This window comes from Pseudorasbora parva, chromosome 9, assembly GCF_024679245.1.
Source record: "Pseudorasbora parva isolate DD20220531a chromosome 9, ASM2467924v1, whole genome shotgun sequence".
NCBI classification, from domain to species: Eukaryota; Metazoa; Chordata; class Actinopteri; order Cypriniformes; family Gobionidae; genus Pseudorasbora; species Pseudorasbora parva.
The window spans coordinates 40,691,697-40,713,684 of NC_090180.1; the positions used below are offsets into that span (position 1 = coordinate 40,691,697).

A 21,988-nucleotide genomic window follows, 5' to 3' on the forward strand; every position below is an offset into this window, starting at 1 on the left:
TAACCGTTCTTTAATATTACACCAGATTGCTTGAGGCAGGCCACTAAAGGATGGGAATTTCACACTATCCATTATACTGAGCCTGCTTTCCTGAAACCTAATGACTAACAACCTATCCTATATCATTTCCCACTAAAAAATAATCCTAACACACCAGTATGTTCTTCGTTTACACACATGATGTTTTTCAAATAAAGTTATTATTAAAATATAATGCTGATCATCTTAGAGAGAACTAAGTTAGAAAGAACATGGAGAGAACTTTAGTTTCAAAAGTTTTTGGTCTTAATGAGTCTAACAATAAACCTTAGACCCCCAGCCTAGCCCTAAGCTGTTAAAACAAACACACGCGCACACGCACACACACACACACACACACACACACACACACACACACACACACACACACACACACACACACACACACACACACACACACACACACACACACACACACACACACACACACACACACACACACACACACACACACACACACACACACAGATACTTGGATGAGGTCTTCAGCCCAGAGGCATCCACCTGTCCTCATTTTGGATGCACTGATTGGTTCTCACAGAGAAGGTATACATGCACCGTGCCACAAAAGATTTCAGATTTCTCTCCATATTGGCAAGAGTATGTACCTTAACTTATTATTAGCACCTTAAACATCAATCAGAGATGCATCTTCCAGCAACACTGTGCTTCTTTGTAACACTGTTCTCACTGACACAGGTATTTATTAAATAATCTGTTAATTATTTATTGTTCATTATTATGTTTGAAGACCTTATGCTTAAGTTGACTATTATATGTTTCTTTGTTCTAAGGTAAACGAAGCTTATCCAAGTAAGTATTTAATATTAATTTATATGTATTTACTATAGTTATAAGTGAAAATATTAAGTATATTAATACCATCTAATTATGTATAATAAATTGTCTATTTATCGAGATCAGAAGACAAAAGATTTGTTAACGAAAAATTTACATATAACACAAAAAAACACGGAATATAAATGTATTTACCTAAATGTATAGTATTAATACACACTTTAATATTTTAAAGTGACAATAAATAAGATTATTGCAAGTAATTATTGTAATTTTTTGTCTCCTCCAGGCTGTGACATAACATCAATCACATCACCCAGTGCATCATCTCTCCTTGTAAAATGGAACTTTCATCAAGGAGCGACGAACTATGTTCTCGATGTCAAGGCTGTGAATTCAAGCAACACATCACCTGTTTCTATTCCAGCACTCGCTTCATCCACTGTGGAGAAACTGATCCAGGGCTTAAGACCGGGGCAAATTTATCAAGTGACTTTTAAAGTGTTTGTGTTGAATATTGTGACGTGCATCAGCTCCCAGATGGCACAGACAGGTAAATTATTGACCCACGCGTATCTGGACAAATTTTGTTTCATTTTCAAATCATGTAATTTCTTTTTCTTTTTTTTACGTGCAGTTCCTGCCGCCTCACAAATAACAGAATCGAGAGCAATATCGAGCACCTCGATCAGGTTTGTGTGGTCCAGTGCTCAAGGAGCTGATACATACTTTTTGGTGGTGAACGGAACGTTCCACATTGAGACTCGTAACCTCACATTCACCACGCTAAATGGACAGGTAGACAACCTCCGCAACAATACCCCATACAGCTGTTACGTTTTTTCCGCGAATGCTGCAGGACTCGGCGCCAGGAGTCTTGTTAAAACCATCAGAACATGTAAGTCTACTTGGTTTTAACCAGTTTTGTGCTGTTTTCAATACTGCAGCTTTGGTAGCCTGTCAATGCAATCTCACCTTTCTATAATTGACGATTAAGCGACCATTCACATAACTTTCTTGTTCTACAGTGGTGCAGCCTCCAGAAGGCATGAACGTGAAAGAGTTAACACTGAGCACGGCTCGCGCATCATGGTTCAGCGTCCCAGGTGTCCTGCTCTACCAGCTTTCAGTCATGGCCAATAATAAGCTAGTCTTTCCTCTTAGGAACATCACTGCTACCGCTGTGAATATCACAGACCTGCAGCCGTGTTTAACATACACAATAGGGATTGCATCCGTCAACATGTTCCTGGAACCAGGAGAGCCTGCAAACTTTAGCTACATAACTTCCAGTAAGTTGCACCTACATGAGGATGAAGCAGAGTGACCTTTGAATGAAACCATAAAGATAAAGCAATAGATGTATGCACTGATGTGTGTTGAATGCTTTTAGACTAGCCTTTCTTCAAGAAAAAGGACATTTTCTAGACCAGAAACAAAACTAAACATAAACCAGCCTAGAAGTCAGTGCTGGTCTTTTCAGCGTCTGGATTTGCAGAACTCTGACATGTCACTTCTTGGTCTTTTTTTTAGCCATTCCAACAGTTTCCTCCATCTCCGTGGAGTACAGCTGCGCTACTGCCATGGCATCGATTAGCTGGAATGGAGTGTTTGGTGCCCTGTGGTACCGTGCGGTCATAAGAGATGGCCAAGGCCGGTCGCTTAACTGCACATCCAATAGCACCGCCTGCCAGATCTCGATGCTGAAGTGTGGAGAACAATACTCTGTGTGGATTACAGCCATTGGTAACTGTGAAAGCACCTCCGATGGCAGCTACGTCTTTGAGACAGGTAAAGATGCCCTCTCTCAAAGGTTACACTCACACCTGATCCAGTCCTCTGGGAGAAGAGCAGGAAAGCCTCTCATGGTGTAGGAAGTCTGAGAAGAAACACACCCAGGAATTACTGTCATGTAGATTAAATGAGCTGTGGAGTCTATTGAGGCCGAGATTTAATGGAAGGTCATGTGGTATCAGGTGGCAGAATTGTTCTAGTTCCTGCATCACTCTAAGCCCTTAAGTTAGTAAATCTACCTGCCTTTTCTACGGTTGCCTTTCTCAGGTTGTATTTTTATCTGCTCTCAGTCTCTCTCCTAAAGGTTAAAATAAAGAAAGAATATTCTGTCATCATTTACTCACCTTTAGGTCGTTCTAAACCTATATGACATTCTTTCTTCTGCACAACATAAAAGACGGTATTTTGAAATGTCTCAGTGCGTTTTTGTCCATTCAAAGAAAATCAATGGACCCCATTGTCTTTCATTCTATGGACAAAAACAGAGGAAATATTCTTCCAAATATCTTTTTCTGCACTCCACTGTATAAAGAAAGTTGTACAGGTTTTGAACGACATGAGGGTAGGTGGATTATCCCTTTAAATAAAAATGGATAAGGGTACTTAAAGGATAAAGGATATGTATCAGCAATTTAATTTCTCTCCCCTATCTCTCAAACAAACACAGCACCCTGCCCACCCAAAACACCACAACTGTACCGTGAATGTTCCAGCAATGTCATCCTGTTCTCGTGGAGTCCCACCAACAGCACGGCTTATTACCACGCCCAGGCTGTGGACTCGGACGGCCAGGTAACTGATTGCATCACTATGGACACCACCTGTTACTTCACCGATAACATCTGTGGTAAAAGATACAGCTTCTTCGTCAAATCTATCTACTCTGGAGGACTAGACTGCGACAGCGGATATACAAGTGAAGTGATGATCAAAACGGGTGAGTTTTTGGCAAAAAAAATAAAATAATATTATTAATTTCATGATATGACACTGTTAATGTCTGGGACTAACATGAAATATTAATACTGTAATGTAATCGCTATTGGTACGTCACAATCATTAGAATAAGAGAAGCATAAATCTGCAGTTATTTTTGGGATTAAAAAAGACTAAACTATGTGCTATTTAACGCTGTGTGTAAAGACAACCTTCGATGTTCCCAGTCAAAAATGACCGGCCTTTTTTTAAAATGGCTTGTAAATCACTTGTTATGCTACATTATCACCAAATGTTTTATTCAATGGATTGTCAACTTGTTTTTGTTTTTTTTTGGAACTGATTGATCGTAGGATCGTAGGTTTTTTTGGAACTTATTTGATCTGAACTGATGCATCTTCATTTTTTAATGGAAAAAAGCATGGCTTCACTTTATTTTGTACCTACACTCTCATTGGTGTTAGTCGAGTATAGTTGACTGGTAGGTAGGGCTAGGGTTAGAATAAGTTGACATGTAGTTGCAATGTTACTTATAGTCAGTAGAATGTCTTTTGGGGGACAAAAACAATAAAATGTTAGCAGATATTAAGCATAATAATTCTAATACTCTAATGAGAGTTAGTTAACATATAAATGCAATGTAAAGTCAACAGAAGATTCAAAAGGGACCATCAAAATAGTGTTACCAAAAGCATTATTTGTGGATAATTTTGTCAATGTTCACCAAAATATGGAAAAAATGTATCACATTAGTATGCTTTAATGCTTAACCGGGAATTTTCTTTGAAATGGAACAAAGTTATACTTGTCATGTCCCCAGTCCAAAATGACTGGCCTACAAATAGCTCATAAATCTTTTTGTCAAATTGTTTTCTTTCAAATAGGACAGGTTTTGTATTTATTTTTCAAACTGACTGATTTTAAACCTCATTGATCTGAGGATAAAGTTTATCTCTGTGAAAAAGAAAGCTTGTAATACTCAAAATAGCTGTTTGTTTACATGAACGTGTGTGTGTGTGTGTGTGTGTGTGTGTGTGTGTGTGCAGTAGTGCGAGTGTGCATGTATCCACACATTTATGCAGATGTCTCAGGCCTTTATTTTTTCAAGCACAAATGCACATATGTGAACATGAACATGATTAACATTATTTTCTATCTATCTATCGCTCCCATCCTCTCCGGGTCAAAATGACCCAAACACAACATAAGTGTTTTAAAGACGATTAATATTCAGTTTGTAACACTTTATTCTAGGATTTGTAGTATCCTTGTTATGTATGTGACATGTGACCATAGTAATAACAGTAAATTATGCATAATTACATGCAACCATTCAATTGTATTATCAATACTATCGGGTGAGAACAAAATTTGAACTGAATTGAGCCGGATTATGGCAATAACTTTGACATTGACACTGTTATTGGACCGAATTGAATCAACATTAAATTGTGGCTGAATAATAACACTAATATCTTCTGTAGATAAAGATACTATGTAAATAAATGTAACTTCACTTGTTTTAAATATAATTTTAATTTTTTTCCTTTTGTCCTGTCGCTTTACACCTGTAGCCCCATGTTTGCCACAGAACATCATCACAAATGCAAACTGTAATAGCATAGGCAGTGCCGTCACTTCTTGGGACCTGGCCGAAGGAGCCTCCACCTACACTGTGGAGGCTCGCGGTAATCGTGGAGATTTCTACAACTGTACATCTAGAAACACGAGCTGCACACTAACAGGTCTGGACTGCGGCGAGAGCCTCAGTGTGTGGATTATTGCCACTGATGGTATCTGTACTACTGATCCTGTGATAGGAGAGGTGGCAGAGACAGGTAAGCATGTGTACACATTGCAAATATTGCAATGTAAATACAATAGTATATGAAAATGCCCTAAAAGTACCATGGCATGGTATCAGATGTTAATACTCTTTTATCTTCCTCCGTAGTTCCCTGCGCCCCTCAGAATGTGTCTGTTGTGGGGAACTGTAGTTCAGACTCAGCCTCACTCTCATGGCTCAGTAGCAACGGTGCCGTTCTCTACATCGGAATGGCGAAAGGTCCGGATGGCATAGTTCACATCTGCACTGCCATGGCGACGGAGTGCACATTCCAAAACCTGACATGCGGAATGACATATGATGCATTTGTCATAGCAAACAACATGCAATGCAACAGCTCTGAGAGTCAACATGTCACCCTACAGACGGGTAGGTGCACAAATGACCAAAAACAGACAAATAAAAGGTACCTGATAATTAAAAATCAAATAAATTATAAAATTAACAAAAAATACATATATAAATAAAAGTATTTAAAATATTAAACATTTTTATTTATCTGGTTAATTTATAAATTAATGTAAAGTCAAAATTGAGAAAATTGAATAAAGGGTCCAGATTTGTACAATAAATGCATATTATTCTCAAATAAAATAAGAGGATGAAGAAAAAGGTTGATATATTTAGAATGTAAAATAAAAATAAAAATATGTAAAACACAAAATAAAATGGGATGAAGAAAAGATGCCAGATATTTGAAATGTTAAATAAAAGTGATCAAATTTGTAATATGTAAAATAAAAATAATGTAAAACAAATCAATGAAAAATAATAAAATGGGATAAATAGACAGCCCAGATTTTAAAAATACATTTCTTTATTTATCTGGTTTATTTATAAATTAATATAAAATCTAAAATACAATTTGATTAAGGGTCCATATATGTGCAATAACAATAAAAAATAAATAATAAAAGAGGTCAAATATTTAAAATGTAAAATAAACCTAAGTAAAATAACCGGGTGAAGAAAAAGAACCATATATTTAAAATGCAAAATAAAATAAAATAAATAAATAAATAAATAAATAAATAAAAGGGGATGATGGAAAAAATGCCGGATATGTAAAATGCAATACAAAAAGGGTATGAATGAAAGTGATCAACTATTTAATATGTAAAATAAAAAAAAATAATGTACAACAAAAAAGGGGATGGATAACAGGGGTAAATGGATAAAACAAACAATGTACAAAACATTTAAATAAAAAGGAATGAATAAAAGGACCAAGATAGCTTCTTGTCACACTATTGGCACTCCCTGTCAGCTGACCTCTCTGCCATGTGGGATGAGGCCAAATGTGACTCTCTAAGCTGATGGCTCTCAACCTAGAGCTGCAGTGCTAACAGGTGTCAGCTCATGTTAACTTTTATTATTTTACTCTTATATAAATGAGTCATATCAACATTGGCATTAAAATGTATTCAAATACATAAAATGTATTATTGTATGAATATTATTATGAAAAAAAAACTTTTTTTGTTTTGTTAACTTTTTTCATTTTTTTATGTTACCAAATGTTGGTCTTAATGATTCTGTTATTAAAGAAATGAATAATTTTATTCAGTAAGGACACATACAATTGATCAAAAGTTGCAGTATAAACATTTATGTTACAAAAGATTGTAATGTCAAATAAAATATGTTCTTTCATGAGCTTTCTATCCATCAAAGAATCCTGAAAAAAATATTTTGGTTTCTACAAAAATATTAAGCAGCATAAAATTGATGATAAAAAAAATGTTGCTTTAGCACCAAATATTAGAATGATTTCTGAAGCATCATGTCACACTGAAGACTGGTAATGATGCTGACAAATTCGTAGGAATAAATTACATGTATTAAAATAGAAAACATGTATTTTACATTATAATAATATTTCACAATAGTACAGTTTTTACTGTATTTTTGATCAAATAAATGCAGCCTTGGCAGCCTTTTGAACAGTATGCACTTTTTTATATTTTTATATATAACCTATTTATTTAAATATAGCTTCTTTCTCTCCCTTATCTAGCACCCTGCATTCCCACCCTTGTCACTGCTGCTCTAAACTGTTCTTCCAACATTGCTTCCATCACCTGGTACAGTGCACTTGGTGCCACTTTGTACTTGGTAAAGATGAAAGGCAGCCAAGGGTACAAGACATCCTGCAACAACACTATCACACGCTGTGATATCCCAAACCTGCCGTGTGGCCAGGAATATTCCATCACAGTTATGGGCATGAATGGTGACTGCATGGGCCCGGTTAGCCAGTCTATCACTCTTGTCTCAGGTACTTGAACTCAGCTCATTAGTGACAGGTCAGGTAGGGTTGGGAAACACAAACTAAATTTCCTTTGACTTAAAGGTCCCGTTCTTCGCGATTCCATCTTTAGTCTAAACTTTAGTTAGTATGTAATGTTGCTGTTAGAGCATAAATAATACCTGTAAAATTATAAAGCTCAAAGTTCAATGCCAAGCGAGATATTTTATTTAACAGAAGTTCCCTTTCAAAGCCTACAGCGAACGGCCGGTTTGGACTACAGCAGGAAGTGCCGGGATGTAATGACGTCACTAGAACACGCAAAAAAGGGGGCGTGGTCTTGTTGCTCTGTCACGTGGAGAAGAACGCGCATTCAGTGATTGCATCTCCCCGTTAGGGTAAGAGGCGGGACCTTTCCGGGCAAAGTGCGCTAAGCTGCTGTCCAATCACAACACGGGAAGCGCTGGCCCAATCAGAACTCGTTACGTATTTCTGAAGTAGGGAATAAATAGAACAAGGAAATCATCAGGCCGTTTTTAGGACAGAGGAAACAGCGGTGTACAGAAAAGTAAATTGTGTTAAAAATACTGTGTTTTTTTTACACGCAAAACATGAACTCATGTTATATTGCACACTGTAAACATAATCAAAGGTTCGAAAACACGCGAAGAATGGGACCTTTAAACTATTAAGAAGCTCCTTAGCAACCTCCCAGAACACCCAGCAACCATAAAGCAACATCCTAACTTTTTTTGCTTGACACACACAAATCAGTAAATGTATAAAATATGGTTTTCTACTGCAGTTAGATGAGTTAAAAAAAATTTCATGTTGCAGCACCATGTCCTAATACTGGCATTCAAGCCAGACTGGATTGCCGCACCAACTCAGCACTCGTTTCTTGGACACCAGGCAATGGTTCAGTAAATTTCAACGCAACACTGCAGTCTTTACAGGACGCCCAAAAGCGCAGCTGTTTCACCAGCGGCTCCTCATGCAACATCAGCTCACTGCAGTGTGGTACACGCTACAACGTCAGTGTCATAGGATACGGCCAGAACTGTTCAACCTGTTCTAAACCCCTGGTCACTGTAGACACAGGTATAACATTAAACAATAATTCAAAGTGCAATTAGCTTAGACCCGAATTTAAACCCTTTCTTATAGCATCAAATAGTCTATTGCGCTAAAATATTGTGCATCTCATCACTGTAATTTTTTCGTTCCAGCTCCATGTGTTCCCACTCAAGTCAATGTGTCATTATCCTGTGGGACTGACACTGCGTCTGTTTCCTGGGCAGCATCTAGTGGCCTTGTTTCGAACTATATAGTAACAGCAGAAGGTGATAATGGAATTACGCTAACATGCAACTCCAGCAGCACTTCCTGTAACATCAGCAGACTGGCATGTGGTCAGGCGTACAACGTCTCAGTCACAGCTATGAGCGCCGACTGCCCTGGACAACGTAGCGAAGTGCGTCGTGTCAATACTGGTAAGTATTTCCTCTACTGCATAACTTTATAATCGTTTTGCTTTGTTCATCCTCCATCTAAATATTGAAGAATTTTGCACATTACAAGTTTGTCTGGTGTTTAAATGCAGAAATTGTAAACTATAGTGCACAGTATATCATAGTCTGCAGCAATTTAAAAAATTTTGTCTCAGAATCTGACCAGTTAAATATAACTTGAGCTCCATCACCACAATGTTTCTTTGTAGAAACAACACAAACACACAGTATTGAACTTATCCAGCATTCAAGTGGACAGGACTCTGAATATTCTTTTAAATGAAGTCAACCATGTACTTATTTTGTTTTCTGTCATTTCCTCAGCTCCTTGTGCGCCACAAAACATGTCGGCCAATGTCAACTGTAGTAGTAACATAGCAACAGTAACGTGGGGGAGCAGCCAGGGGGCGGAGCTTTACTCAGTGACAGCCAGCAGTGTTAATGGCCTCTCAGCGAACTGCACCTCAGCCTCCACCTCCTGTGACCTTTCAACTTTGACCTGCGGAGAGTCTTACACGATCACAGTGAAGGCGAAAAGCAGCAACTGTTGCAGTGGGAACAGTGTACCTGTTCAGGTCCAAACAGGTAATAAAATATGACATATAACTGAGTAAAACAATTAAAACCAAACCAGTTTATTTCCTATTTCATATAATGATGTAACCCCCACTGTTCGGACTGGGACTCGAACATGGGTCCGCCGGCATGAGAGTCGGATGCTCTAACAAGGAGGCTAAAGGCTGCAACCTCTAGCATCAGTCGCTAGAGTGTCTCATGAGGTCAGAGGAGTGAGGTTTACTCACACAGCAACTACTACTAGCTGGCCTCTGTTACAATGATTCTTTTTAAAGCTGAAGAATGTCATTGCTCAATTTAAAAAATCCAATATTTCCACAAAAAAGCCTGCATGTAATTACATTTTTAATTGCACTGTTGACCCATCAAAAATCATTTAGCAGAATGTTTTTTCACATTAATAATGTTTGTTTATATTTATATTTTGGTGATAATATCACTTTTGACATCTGAAACTTAACTTCCAAATTTATAGGAATGAACTGAAAAGCCTCGCTCTGCTCCACTCGCTACACGTCAGTGTACACGCACCGTCACCATGTATTGCACTTTTTTATGCTGGATCATTTAAAAACAATGCCAGAACGCAAAAAAAAAAACAAAATCTGACATTTTTCTGGAACAGAATCCAGCAGGATATGACTCAAATTAAGCACTGCCCAACTATATGCTATTTTATATAATCTACCCAGCTCCATGTGTAGCACCAAACCACATAAACAGTGCCTTAGCAACCATATGGCAACACCCTGGCTACCATCCAGCATGTAAAAATACAGTTTTGCAACAGCATTTTAATGTGCTATAATTTTTTCATGTTGCAGCACCATGTCCTAATACTGGCATTCAAGCCAGACTGGATTGCCGCACCAACTCAGCACTCGTTTCTTGGACACCAGGCAATGGTTCAGTAAATTTCAACGCAACACTGCAGTCTTTACAGGACGCCCAAAAGCGCAGCTGTTTCACCAGCGGCTCCTCATGCAACATCAGCTCACTGCAGTGTGGTACACGCTACAACGTCAGTGTCATAGGATACGGCCAGAACTGTTCAACCTGTTCTAAACCCCTGGTCACTCTAGACACAGGTATAACATTAAACAATAATTCAAAGTGTAATTAGCTTAGACCCGAATTTAAACCCTTTCTTATAGCATCAAATAGTCTATTGTGCTAAAATATTGTGCATCTCATCACTGTAATTTTTTCGTTCCAGCTCCATGTGCTCCCACTCAAGTCAATGTGTCATTATCCTGTGGGACTGACACTGCGTCTGTTTCCTGGGCAGCATCTAGTGGCCTTGTTTCGAACTATATAGTAACAGCAGAAGGTGATAATGGAATTACGCTAACATGCAACTCCAGCAGCACTTCCTGTAACATCAGCAGACTGGCATGTGGTCAGGCGTACAACGTCTCAGTCACAGCTATGAGCGCCGACTGCCCTGGACAACGTAGTGAAGTGCGTCGTGTCAATACTGGTAAGTATTTCCTCTACTGCATAACTTTATAATCGTTTTGCTTTGTTCATCCTCCATCTAAATTTTGAAAAATTTTGCACATTACAAGTTTGTCTGGTGTTTAAATGCAGAAATTGTAAACTATAGTGCACAGTATATCATAGTCCGCAGCACTTTAGAAATTTTGTCTCAGAATCTGACCAGTTAAATATAACTTGAGCTCCATCACCACAATGTTTCTTTGTAGAAACAACACAAACACACAGTATTGAACTTATCTAGCATTCAAGTGGACAGGACTCTGAATATTCTTTTAAATGAAGTCAACCATGTACTTATTTTGTTTTCTGTCATTTCCTCAGCTCCTTGTGCGCCACAAAACGTATCGGCCAATGTCAACTGTAGTAGTAACATAGCAACAGTAACCTGGGGGAGCAGCCAGGGGGCGGAGCTTTACTCAGTGACAGCCAGCAGTGTTAATGGCCTCTCAGCGAACTGCACCTCAGCCTCCACCTCCTGTGACCTTTCAACTTTGACCTGCGGAGAGTCTTACACGATCACAGTGAAGGCGAAAAGCAGCAACTGTTGCAGTGGGAACAGTGCACCTGTTCAGGTCCAAACAGGTAATAAAATATGACATATAACTGAGTAACACAATTAAAACCAAACCAGTTTATTTCCTATTTCATATAATGATGTAACCCCCACTGTTCGGACTGGGACTCGAACATGGGTCCGCCGGCATGAGAATCGGATGCTCTAACAAGGAGGCTAAAGGCTGCAACCTCTAGCATCAGTCGCTAGAGTGTCTCATGAGGTCAGAGGAGTGAGGTTTACTCACACAGCAACTACTACTAGCTGGCCTCTGTTACAATGATTCTTTTTAAAGCTGAAGAATGTCATTGCTCAATTTAAAAAAACCAATATTTCCACAAAAAAGCCTGCATGTAATTACATTTATAATTGCACCGTTGACCCATCAAAAATCCTTTAGCAGAATGGTTTTTCACATTAATAATGTTTGTTTATATTTATTATAATTTGTTTATATTTTTTTGATAATATCACTTTTGACATCTGAAGCTCAACTTCCAAATTTATAGGAATGAACTGAAAAGCCTCGCTCTGCTCCACTCGCTACATGCACGCACCGTCACCATGTATTGCACTTGTTTATGCTGGATCATTTAAAAACAATGCCAGAACGCAATAATACAAAATCTGACATTTTCTGGAACAGAATGCAGCAGGATATGACTCAAATTAAGCACTGCCCAGCTATATACTATTTTATATAATCTACCCAGCTCCATGTGTAGCACCAAACCACATAAAAAGTGCCTTAGCAACCATATGGCAACACCCTGGCTACCATCCAGCATGTAAAAATACAGTTTTGCAACAGCATTTTAATGTGCTATAATTTTTTCATGTTGCAGCACCATGTCCTAATACTGGCATTCAAGCCAGACTGGATTGCCGCACCAACTCAGCACTCATTTCTTGGACACCAGGCAATGGTTCAGTAAATTTCAACACAACACTGCAGTCTTTACAGGACGCCCAAAAGCGCAGCTGTTTCACCAGCGGCTCCTCATGCAACATCAGCTCACTGCAGTGTGGTACACGCTACAACGTCAGTGTCATAGGATACGGCCAGAACTGTTCAACCTGTTCTAAACCTCTGGTCACTCTAGACACAGGTATAACATTAAACAATAATTCAAAGTGTAATTAGCTTAGACCCGAATTTAAACCCTTTCTTATGGCATCAAATAGTCTATTGCGCTAAAATATTGTGCATCTTATCACTATAATTTTTTCGTTCCAGCTCCATGTGTTCCCACTCAAGTGAATGTGTCATTATCCTGTGGGACTGACACTGCGTCTGTTTCCTGGGCAGCATCTAGTGGCCTTGTTTCGAACTATATAGTAACAGCAGAAGGTGATAATGGAATTACGCTAACATGCAACTCCAGCAGCACTTCCTGTAACATCAGCAGACTGGCATGTGGTCAGGCGTACAACGTCTCAGTCACAGCTATGAGCGCCGGCTGCCCTGGACAACGTAGCGAAGTGCGTCGTTTTAATACTGGTAAGTATTTCCTCTACTGCATAACTTTATAATCGTTTTGCTTTGTTCATCCTCCATCTAAATTTTGAAGAATTTTGCACATTACAAGTTTGTCTGGTGTTTAAATGCAGAAATTGTAAACTATAGTGCACAGTATATCATAGTCCGCAGCACTTTAGAAATTTTGTCTCAGAATCTGACCAGTTAAATATAACTTGAGCTCCATCACCACAATGTTTCTTTGTAGAAACAACACAAACACAGAGTGTTGAACTTATCTAGCATTCCAGTGACCAGGACTCTGAATATTCTTTTAAATGAAGTCAACCATGTACTTATTTTGTTTTCTGTAATTTCCTCAGCTCCTTGTGTGCCACAAAATGTGTCGGCCAATGTCAACTGTAGTAGTAACATAGCAACAGTAACGTGGGGGAGCAGCCAGGGGGCGGAGCTTTACTCAGTGACAGCCAGCAGTGTTAATGGCCTCTCAGCGAACTGGACCTCAGCCTCCACCTCCTGTGACCTTTCAACTTTGACCTGCGGAGAGTCTTACACGATCACAGTGAAGGCGAAAAGCAGCAACTGTTGCAGTGGGAACAGTGTACCTGTTCAGGTCCAAACAGGTAATAAAATATGACATATAACTGAGTAACACAATTAAAACCAAACCAGTTTATTTCCTATTTCATATAATGATGTAACCCCCACTGTTCGGACTGGGACTCGAACATGGGTCCGCCGGCATGAGAGTCGGATGCTCTAACAAGGAGGCTAAAGGCTGCAACCTCTAGCATCAGTCGCTAGAGTGTCTCATGAGGTCAGAGGAGTGAGGTTTACTCACACAGCAACTACTACTAGCTGGCCTCTGTTACAATGATTCTTTTTAAAGCTGAAGAATGTCATTGCTCAATTTAAAAAAACCAATATTCGCACAAAAAAGCCTGCATGTAATTACATTTATAATTGCACTGTTGACCCTTATCAAAAATCATTTAGCAGAATGGTTTTTCACATTAATAATGTTTGTTTATATTTATTATAATTGGTTTATATTTTGGTGATAATATCACTTTTGACATCTGAAGCTCAACTTCTAAATTTATAGGAATGAACTGAAAAGCCTCGCTCTGCTCCACTCGCTACACGTCAGTGTACACGCACCGTCACCATGTATTGCACTTGTTTATGCCGGATCATTTAAAAACAATGCCAGAATGCAAAAAAAACAAAATCTGACATTTTCTGGAACAGAATCCAGCAGGATATGACTCAAATTAAGCACTGCCCAACTATATACTATTTTATATAATATACCCAGCTCCATGTGTAGCACCAAACCACATAAAAAGTGCCTTAGCAACCATATGGCAACACCCTGGCTACCATCCAGCATGTAAAAATACAGTTTTGCAACAGCATTTTAATGTGCTATAATTTTTTCATGTTGCAGCACCATGTCCTAATACTGGCATTCAAGCCAGACTGGATTGCCGCACCAACTCAGCACTCGTTTCTTGGACACCAGGCAATGGTTCAGTAAATTTCAACACAACACTGCAGTCTTTACAGGACGCCCAAAAGCGCAGCTGTTTCACCAGCGGCTCCTCATGCAACATCAGCTCACTGCAGTGTGGTACACGCTACAACGTCAGTGTCATAGGATACGGCCAGAACTGTTCAACCTGTTCTAAACCTCTGGTCACTCTAGACACAGGTATAACATTAAACAATAATTCAAAGTGTAATTAGCTTAGACCCGAATTTAAAACCTTTCTTATGGCATCAGATAGTCTATTGCGCTAAAATATTGTGCATCTCATCACTATAATTTTTTCGTTCCAGCTCCATGTGTTCCCACTCAAGTCAATGTGTCATTATCCTGTGGGACTGACACTGCGTCTGTTTCCTGGGCAGCATCTAGTGGCCTTGTTTCGAACTATATAGTAACAGCAGAAGGTGATAATGGAATTACGCTAACATGCAACTCCAGCAGCACTTCCTGTAACATCAGCAGACTGGCATGTGGTCAGGCGTACAACGTCTCAGTCACAGCTATGAGCGCCGGCTGCCCTGGACAACGTAGTGAAGTGCGTCGTGTCAATACTGGTAAGTATTTCCTCTACTGCATATTTTATAATCGTTTTGCTTCGTTCATCCTCCATCTAAATATTAAAGAGTTTTGCACATTACAAGTTTGTCTGGTGTTTAAATGCAGAAATTGTAAACTATAGTGCACAGTATATCATAGTCCGCAGCACTTTAGAAATTTTGTCTCAGAATCTGACCAGTTAAATATAACTTGAGCTCCATCACCACAATGTTTCTTTGTAGAAACAACAGAAACACACAGTATTGAACTTATCTAGCATTCAAGTGGACAGGACTCTGAATATTCTTTTAAATGAAGTCAACCATGTACTTATTTTGTTTTCTGTCATTTCCTCAGCTCCTTGTGCGCCACAAAACGTGTCGGCCAATGTCAACTGTAGTAGTAACATAGCAACAGTAACCTGGGGGAGCAGCCAGGGGGCGGAGCTTTACTCAGTGACAGCCAGCAGTGTTAATGGCCTCTCAGCGAACTGCACCTCAGCCTCCACCTCCTGTGACCTTTTAACTTTGACCTGCGGAGAGTCTTACACGATCACAGTGAAGGCGAAAAGCAGCAACTGTTGCAGTGGGAACAGTGTACCTGTTCAGGTCCAAACAGGTAATAAAATATGACATATAACTGAGTAACACAATTAAAACCAAACAAGTTTATTTCCTATTTCATATAATGATGTAACCCCCACTGTTCGGACTGGGACTCGAACATGGGTCCGCCGGCATGAGAGTCGGATGCTCTAACAAGGAGGCTAAAGGCTGCAACCTCTAGCATCAGTCGCTAGAGTGTCTCATGAGGTCAGAGGAGTGAGGTTTACTCACACAGCAACTACTACTAGCTGGCCTCTGTTACAATGATTCTTTTTAAAGCTGAAGAATGTCATTGCTCAATTTTAAAAAAAAAAATATTCGCACAAAAAAGCCTGCATGTAATTACATTTATAATTGCACTGTTGACCCATCAAAAATCATTTAGCAGAATGGTTTTTCACATTAATAATGTTTGTTTATATTTATTATAATTGGTTTATATTTTGGTGATAATATCACTTTTGACATCTGAAACTCAACTTCTAAATTTATAGGAATGAACTGAAAAGCCTCGCTCTGCTCCACTCGCTACACGTCAGTGTGCACACACCGTCACCATGTATTGCACTTGTTTATGCTGGATCATTTAAAAACAACGACAGAACGCAATAATACAAAATCTGACATTTTCTGGAACAGAATGCAGCAGGATATGACTCAAATTAAGCACTGCCCAACTATATACTATTTTATATAATATACCCAGCTCCATGTGTAGCACCAAACAACATGAAAAGTGCCTTAGCAACCATATGGCAACACCCTGGCTACCATCCAGCATGTACAAATACAGTTTTGCAACAGCATTTTAATGTGCTATAATTTTTTCATGTTGCAGCACCATGTCCTAATACTGGCATTCAAGCCAGACTGGATTGCCGCACCAACTCAGCACTCGTTTCTTGGACACCAGGCAATGGTTCAGTAAATTTCAACGCAACACTGCAGTCTTTACAGGACGCCCAAAAGCGCAGCTGTTTCACCAGCGGCTCCTCATGCAACATCAGCTCACTGCAGTGTGGTACACGCTACAACGTCAGTGTCATAGGATACGGCCAGAACTGTTCAACCTGTTCTAAACCTCTGGTCACTCTAGACACAGGTATAACATTAAACAATAATTCAAAGTGCAATTAGCTTAGACCCAAATTTAAACCCTTTCTTATGGCATCAGATAGTCTATTGCACTAATATTTTGTGCATCTCATCACTGTAATTTTTTCTATCCAGCTCCATGTGCTCCCACTCAAGTCAATGTGTCATTATCCTGTGGGACTGACACTGCGTCTGTTTCCTGGGCAGCATCTAGTGGCCTTGTTTCGAACTATATAGTAACAGCAGAAGGTGATAATGGAATTACGCTAACATGCAACTCCAGCAGCACTTCCTGTAACATCAGCAGACTGGCATGTGGTCAGGCGTACAACGTCTCAGTCACAGCTATGAGTGCCGGCTGCCCTGGACAACGTAGTGAAGTGCGTCGTGTCAATACTGGTAAGTATTTCCTCTACTGCATAACTTTATAATCGTTTCGCTTTGTTTATCCTCCATCTAAATTTTGAAGAATTTTGCACATTACAAGTTTGTCTGGTGTTTAAATGCAGAAATTGTAAACTATAGTGCACAGTATATCATAGTCCGCAGCACTTTAGAAATTTTGTCTCAGAATCTGACCAGTTAAATATAACTTGAGCTCCATCACCACAATGTTTCTTTGTAGAAACAACACAAACACACAGTATTGAACTTATCTAGCATTCAAGTGGACAGGACTCTGAATATTCTTTTAAATGAAGTCAACCATGTACTTATTTTGTTTTCTGTAATTTCCTCAGCTCCTTGTGCGCCACAAAACGTGTCGGCCAATGTCAACTGTAGTAGTAACATAGCAACAGTAACCTGGGGGAGCAGCCAGGGGGCGGAGCTTTACTCAGTGACAGCCAGCAGTGTTAATGGCCTCTCAGCGAACTGCACCTCAGCCTCCACCTCCTGTGACCTTTCAACTTTGACCTGCGGAGAGTCTTACACGATCACAGTGAAGGCGAAAAGCAGCAACTGTTGCAGTGGGAACAGTGCACCTGTTCAGGTCCAAACAGGTAATAAAATAGGACATATAACTGAGTAACGCAATTAAAACCAAACCAGTTAATTTCCTATTTCATATCATGATTAGTTTTAAAGCTGAAGAATGTCTTTGCTCAATTTAAAAAATCCAATATTTCCACAAAAAAGCCTGCATGTAATTACATTTATAATTGCACTGTTGACCCTTATCAAAAATCCCTTAGCAGAATGGTTTTTCACATTAATAATGTTTGTTTATATTTATTTTAATTTGTTTATATTTTGGTGATTATATAACTTTTGACATCTGAAGCTCAACTTCCAAATTTATAGGAATGAACTGAAAAGCCTCGCTCTGCTCCACTCGCTACACGTCAGTGTGCACGCACCGTCACCATGTATTGCACTTGTTTATGCTGGATCATTTAAAAACAACGCCAGAACGCAATAATACAAAATCTGACATTTTCTGGAACAGAATGCAGCAGGATATGACTCAAATTAAGCACTGCCCAACTATATACTATTTTATATAATCTACCCAGCTCCATGTGTAGCACCAAACCACATAAAAAGTGCCTTAGCAACCATATGGCAACACCCTGGCTACCATCCAGCATGTAAAAATACAGTTTTGCAACAGCATTTTAATGTGCTATAATTTTTTCATGTTGCAGCACCATGTCCTAATACTGGCATTCAAGCCAGACTGGATTGCCGCACCAACTCAGCACTCGTTTCTTGGACACCAGGCAATGGTTCAGTAAATTTCAACGCAACACTGCAGTCTTTACAGGACGCCCAAAAGCGCAGCTGTTTCACCAGCGGCTCCTCATGCAACATCAGCTCACTGCAGTGTGGTACACGCTACAACGTCAGTGTCATAGGATACGGCCAGAACTGTTCAACCTGTTCTAAACCCCTGGTCACTCTAGACACAGGTATAACATTAAACAATAATTCAAAGTGCAATTAGCTTAGACCCCGAATTTAAACCCTTTCTTATAGCATCAAATAGTCTATTGCGCTAAAATATTGTGCATCTCATCACTATAATTTTTTCGTTCCAGCTCCATGTGTTCCCACTCAAGTCAATGTGTCATTATCCTGTGGGACTGACACTGCGTCTGTTTCCTGGGCAGCATCTAGTGGCCTTGTTTTGAACTATATAGTAACAGCAGAAGGTGATAATGGAATTACGCTAACATGCAACTCCAGCAGCACTTCCTGTAACATCAGCAGACTGGCATGTGGTCAGGCGTACAACGTCTCAGTCACAGCTATGAGCGCCGGCTGCCCTGGACAACGTAGTGAAGTGCGTCGTGTCAATGCTGGTAAGTATTTCCTCTACTGCATAACTTTATAATCGTTTCGCTTTGTTCATCCTCCATCTAAATTTTGAAGAATTTTGCACATTACAAGTTTGTCTGGTGTTTAAATGCAGAAATTGTAAACTATAGTGCACAGTATATCATAGTCCGCAGCACTTTAGAAATTTTGTCTCAGAATCTGACCAGTTAAATATAACTTGAGCTCCATCACCACAATGTTTCTTTGTAGAAACAACACAAACACAGAGTGTTGAACTTATCTAGCATTCAAGTGGACAGGACTCTGAATATTCTTTTAAATGAAGTCAACCATGTACTTATTTTGTTTTCTGTAATTTCCTCAGCTCCTTGTGCGCCACAAAACGTGTCGGCCAATGTCAACTGTAGTAGTAACATAGCAACAGTAACCTGGGGGAGCAGCCAGGGGGCGGAGCTTTACTCAGTGACAGCCAGCAGTGTTAATGGCCTCTCAGCGAACTGCACCTCAGCCTCCACCTCTTGTGACCTTTCAACTTTGACCTGCGGAGAGTCTTACACGATCACAGTGAAGGCGAAAAGCAGCAACTGTTGCAGTGGGAACAGTGTACCTGTTCAGGTCCAAACAGGTAATAAAATATGACATATAACTGAGTAACACAATTAAAACCAAACCAGTTAATTTCCTATTTCATACCATGATTATTTTTAAAGCTGAAGAATGTCTTTCCTCAATTTAAAAAATCCAATATTTCCACAAAAAAGCCTGCATGTAATTACATTTATAATTGCACTGTTGACCCTGATCAAAAATCCTTTAGCAGAATGGTTTTTCACATTAATAATGTTTGTTTATATTTATTATAATTGGTTTATATTTTGGTGATAATATTACTTTTGACATCTGAAGCTCAACTTCCAAATTTATAGGAATGAACTGAAAGCCTCGCTCTGCTCCACTCGCTACACGTCAGTGTACACGCACCGTCACCATGTATTGCACTTGTTTATGCTGGATCATTTAAAAACAATGCCAGAACGCAATAATACAAAATCTGACATTTTCTGGAACAGAATCCAGCAGGATATGACTCAAATTAAGCACTGCCCAACTATATACTATTTTATATAATCTACCCAGCTCCATGTATTGCACCAAACAGCATGAAAAGTGCCTTAGCAACCATATGGCACACCCTGGCTACCATCCACCATGTAGAAAATACAGTTTTGCAACAGCATTTTAATGTGCTTTAATTTTTTCATGTTGCAGCACCATGTCCTAATACTGGCATTCAAGCCAGACTGGATTGCCGCACCAACTCAGCACTCGTTTCTTGGACACCAGGCAATGGTTCAGTAAATTTCAACGCAACACTGCAGTCTTTACAGGACGCCCAAAAGCGCAGCTGTTTCACCAGCGGCTCCTCATGCAACATCAGCTCACTGCAGTGTGGTACACGCTACAACGTCAGTGTCATAGGATACGGCCAGAACTGTTCAACCTGTTCTAAACCCCTGGTCACTCTAGACACAGGTATAACATTAAACAATAATTCAAAGTGTAATTAGCTTAGACCCGAATTTAAACCCTTTCTTATGGCATTAAATAGTCTATTGCGCTAAAATATTGTGCATCTCATCACTGTAATTTTTTCGTTCCAGCTCCATGTGTTCCCACTCAAGTCAATGTGTCATTATCCTGTGGGACTGACACTGCGTCTGTTTCCTGGGCAGCATCTAGTGGCCTTGTTTCGAACTATATAGTAACAGCAGAAGGTGATAATGGAATTACGCTAACATGCAACTCCAGCAGCACTTCCTGTAACATCAGCAGACTGGCATGTGGTCAGGCGTACAACGTCTCAGTCACAGCTATGAGCACCGGCTGCCCTGGACAACGTAGTGAAGTGCGTCGTGTCAATACTGGTAAGTATTTCCTCTACTGCATAACTTTATAATCGTTTTGCTTTGTTCATCCTCCATCTAAATTTTGAAGAATTTTGCACATTACAAGTTTGTCTGGTGTTTAAATGCAGAAATTGTAAACTATAGTGCACAGTATATCATAGTCTGCAGCACTTTAGAAATTTTGTCTCAGAATCTGACCAGTTAAATATAACTTGAGCTCCATCACCACAATGTTTCTTTGTAGAAACAACACAAACACAGAGTATTGAACTTATCTAGCATTCCAGTGGACAGGACTCTGAATATTCTTTTAAATGAAGTCAACCATGTACTTATTTTGTTTTCTGTCATTTCCTCAGCTCCTTGTGCGCCACAAAATGTGTCGGCCAATGTCAACTGTAGTAGTAACATAGCAACAGTAACCTGGGGGAGCAGCCAGGGGGCGGAGCTTTACTCAGTGACAGCCAGCAGTGTTAATGGCCTCTCAGCGAACTGCACCTCAGCCTCCACCTCCTGTGACCTTTCAACTTTGACCTGCGGAGAGTCTTACACGATCACAGTGAAGGCAAAAAGCAGCAACTGTTACAGTGGGAATAGTGCACCTGTTCAGGTCCAAACAGGTAATAAAATATGACATATAACTGAGTAACACAATTAAAACCAAACCAGTTTATTTCCTATTTCATATAATGATGTAACCCCCACTGTTCGGACTGGGACTCGAACATGGG

General features: G+C 39.5%; 1 protein-coding gene across 1 annotated transcript in view; it reads left to right on the forward strand.

Annotated features, from left to right (window-relative positions):
- The first annotated feature begins 632 nt into the window (after positions 1-632).
- Positions 633-21,988, forward strand: part of fndc7rs1 (fibronectin type III domain containing 7, related sequence 1) — a 42,024-nt gene continuing 20,668 nt past the window's right edge. The window contains exons 1-31 of the mRNA XM_067453432.1: positions 633-738; positions 834-852; positions 1,127-1,390; positions 1,475-1,735; positions 1,866-2,129; positions 2,371-2,628; positions 3,299-3,568; positions 5,142-5,405; positions 5,522-5,782; positions 7,431-7,691; positions 8,499-8,752; positions 8,839-9,154; positions 9,497-9,757; positions 10,573-10,836; positions 10,965-11,228; positions 11,570-11,830; positions 12,647-12,910; positions 13,039-13,302; positions 13,644-13,904; positions 14,732-14,995; positions 15,124-15,387; positions 15,728-15,988; positions 16,814-17,077; positions 17,206-17,469; positions 17,811-18,071; positions 18,717-18,980; positions 19,110-19,373; positions 19,715-19,975; positions 20,620-20,883; positions 21,012-21,275; positions 21,617-21,877. Of these exons, the coding sequence (XP_067309533.1) occupies positions 685-738; positions 834-852; positions 1,127-1,390; positions 1,475-1,735; positions 1,866-2,129; positions 2,371-2,628; positions 3,299-3,568; positions 5,142-5,405; positions 5,522-5,782; positions 7,431-7,691; positions 8,499-8,752; positions 8,839-9,154; positions 9,497-9,757; positions 10,573-10,836; positions 10,965-11,228; positions 11,570-11,830; positions 12,647-12,910; positions 13,039-13,302; positions 13,644-13,904; positions 14,732-14,995; positions 15,124-15,387; positions 15,728-15,988; positions 16,814-17,077; positions 17,206-17,469; positions 17,811-18,071; positions 18,717-18,980; positions 19,110-19,373; positions 19,715-19,975; positions 20,620-20,883; positions 21,012-21,275; positions 21,617-21,877 (7,741 nt within the window). The 5' untranslated portion in view covers positions 633-684. The remainder of the gene's footprint in view (positions 739-833; positions 853-1,126; positions 1,391-1,474; positions 1,736-1,865; positions 2,130-2,370; positions 2,629-3,298; positions 3,569-5,141; positions 5,406-5,521; positions 5,783-7,430; positions 7,692-8,498; positions 8,753-8,838; positions 9,155-9,496; positions 9,758-10,572; positions 10,837-10,964; positions 11,229-11,569; positions 11,831-12,646; positions 12,911-13,038; positions 13,303-13,643; positions 13,905-14,731; positions 14,996-15,123; positions 15,388-15,727; positions 15,989-16,813; positions 17,078-17,205; positions 17,470-17,810; positions 18,072-18,716; positions 18,981-19,109; positions 19,374-19,714; positions 19,976-20,619; positions 20,884-21,011; positions 21,276-21,616; positions 21,878-21,988) is intronic.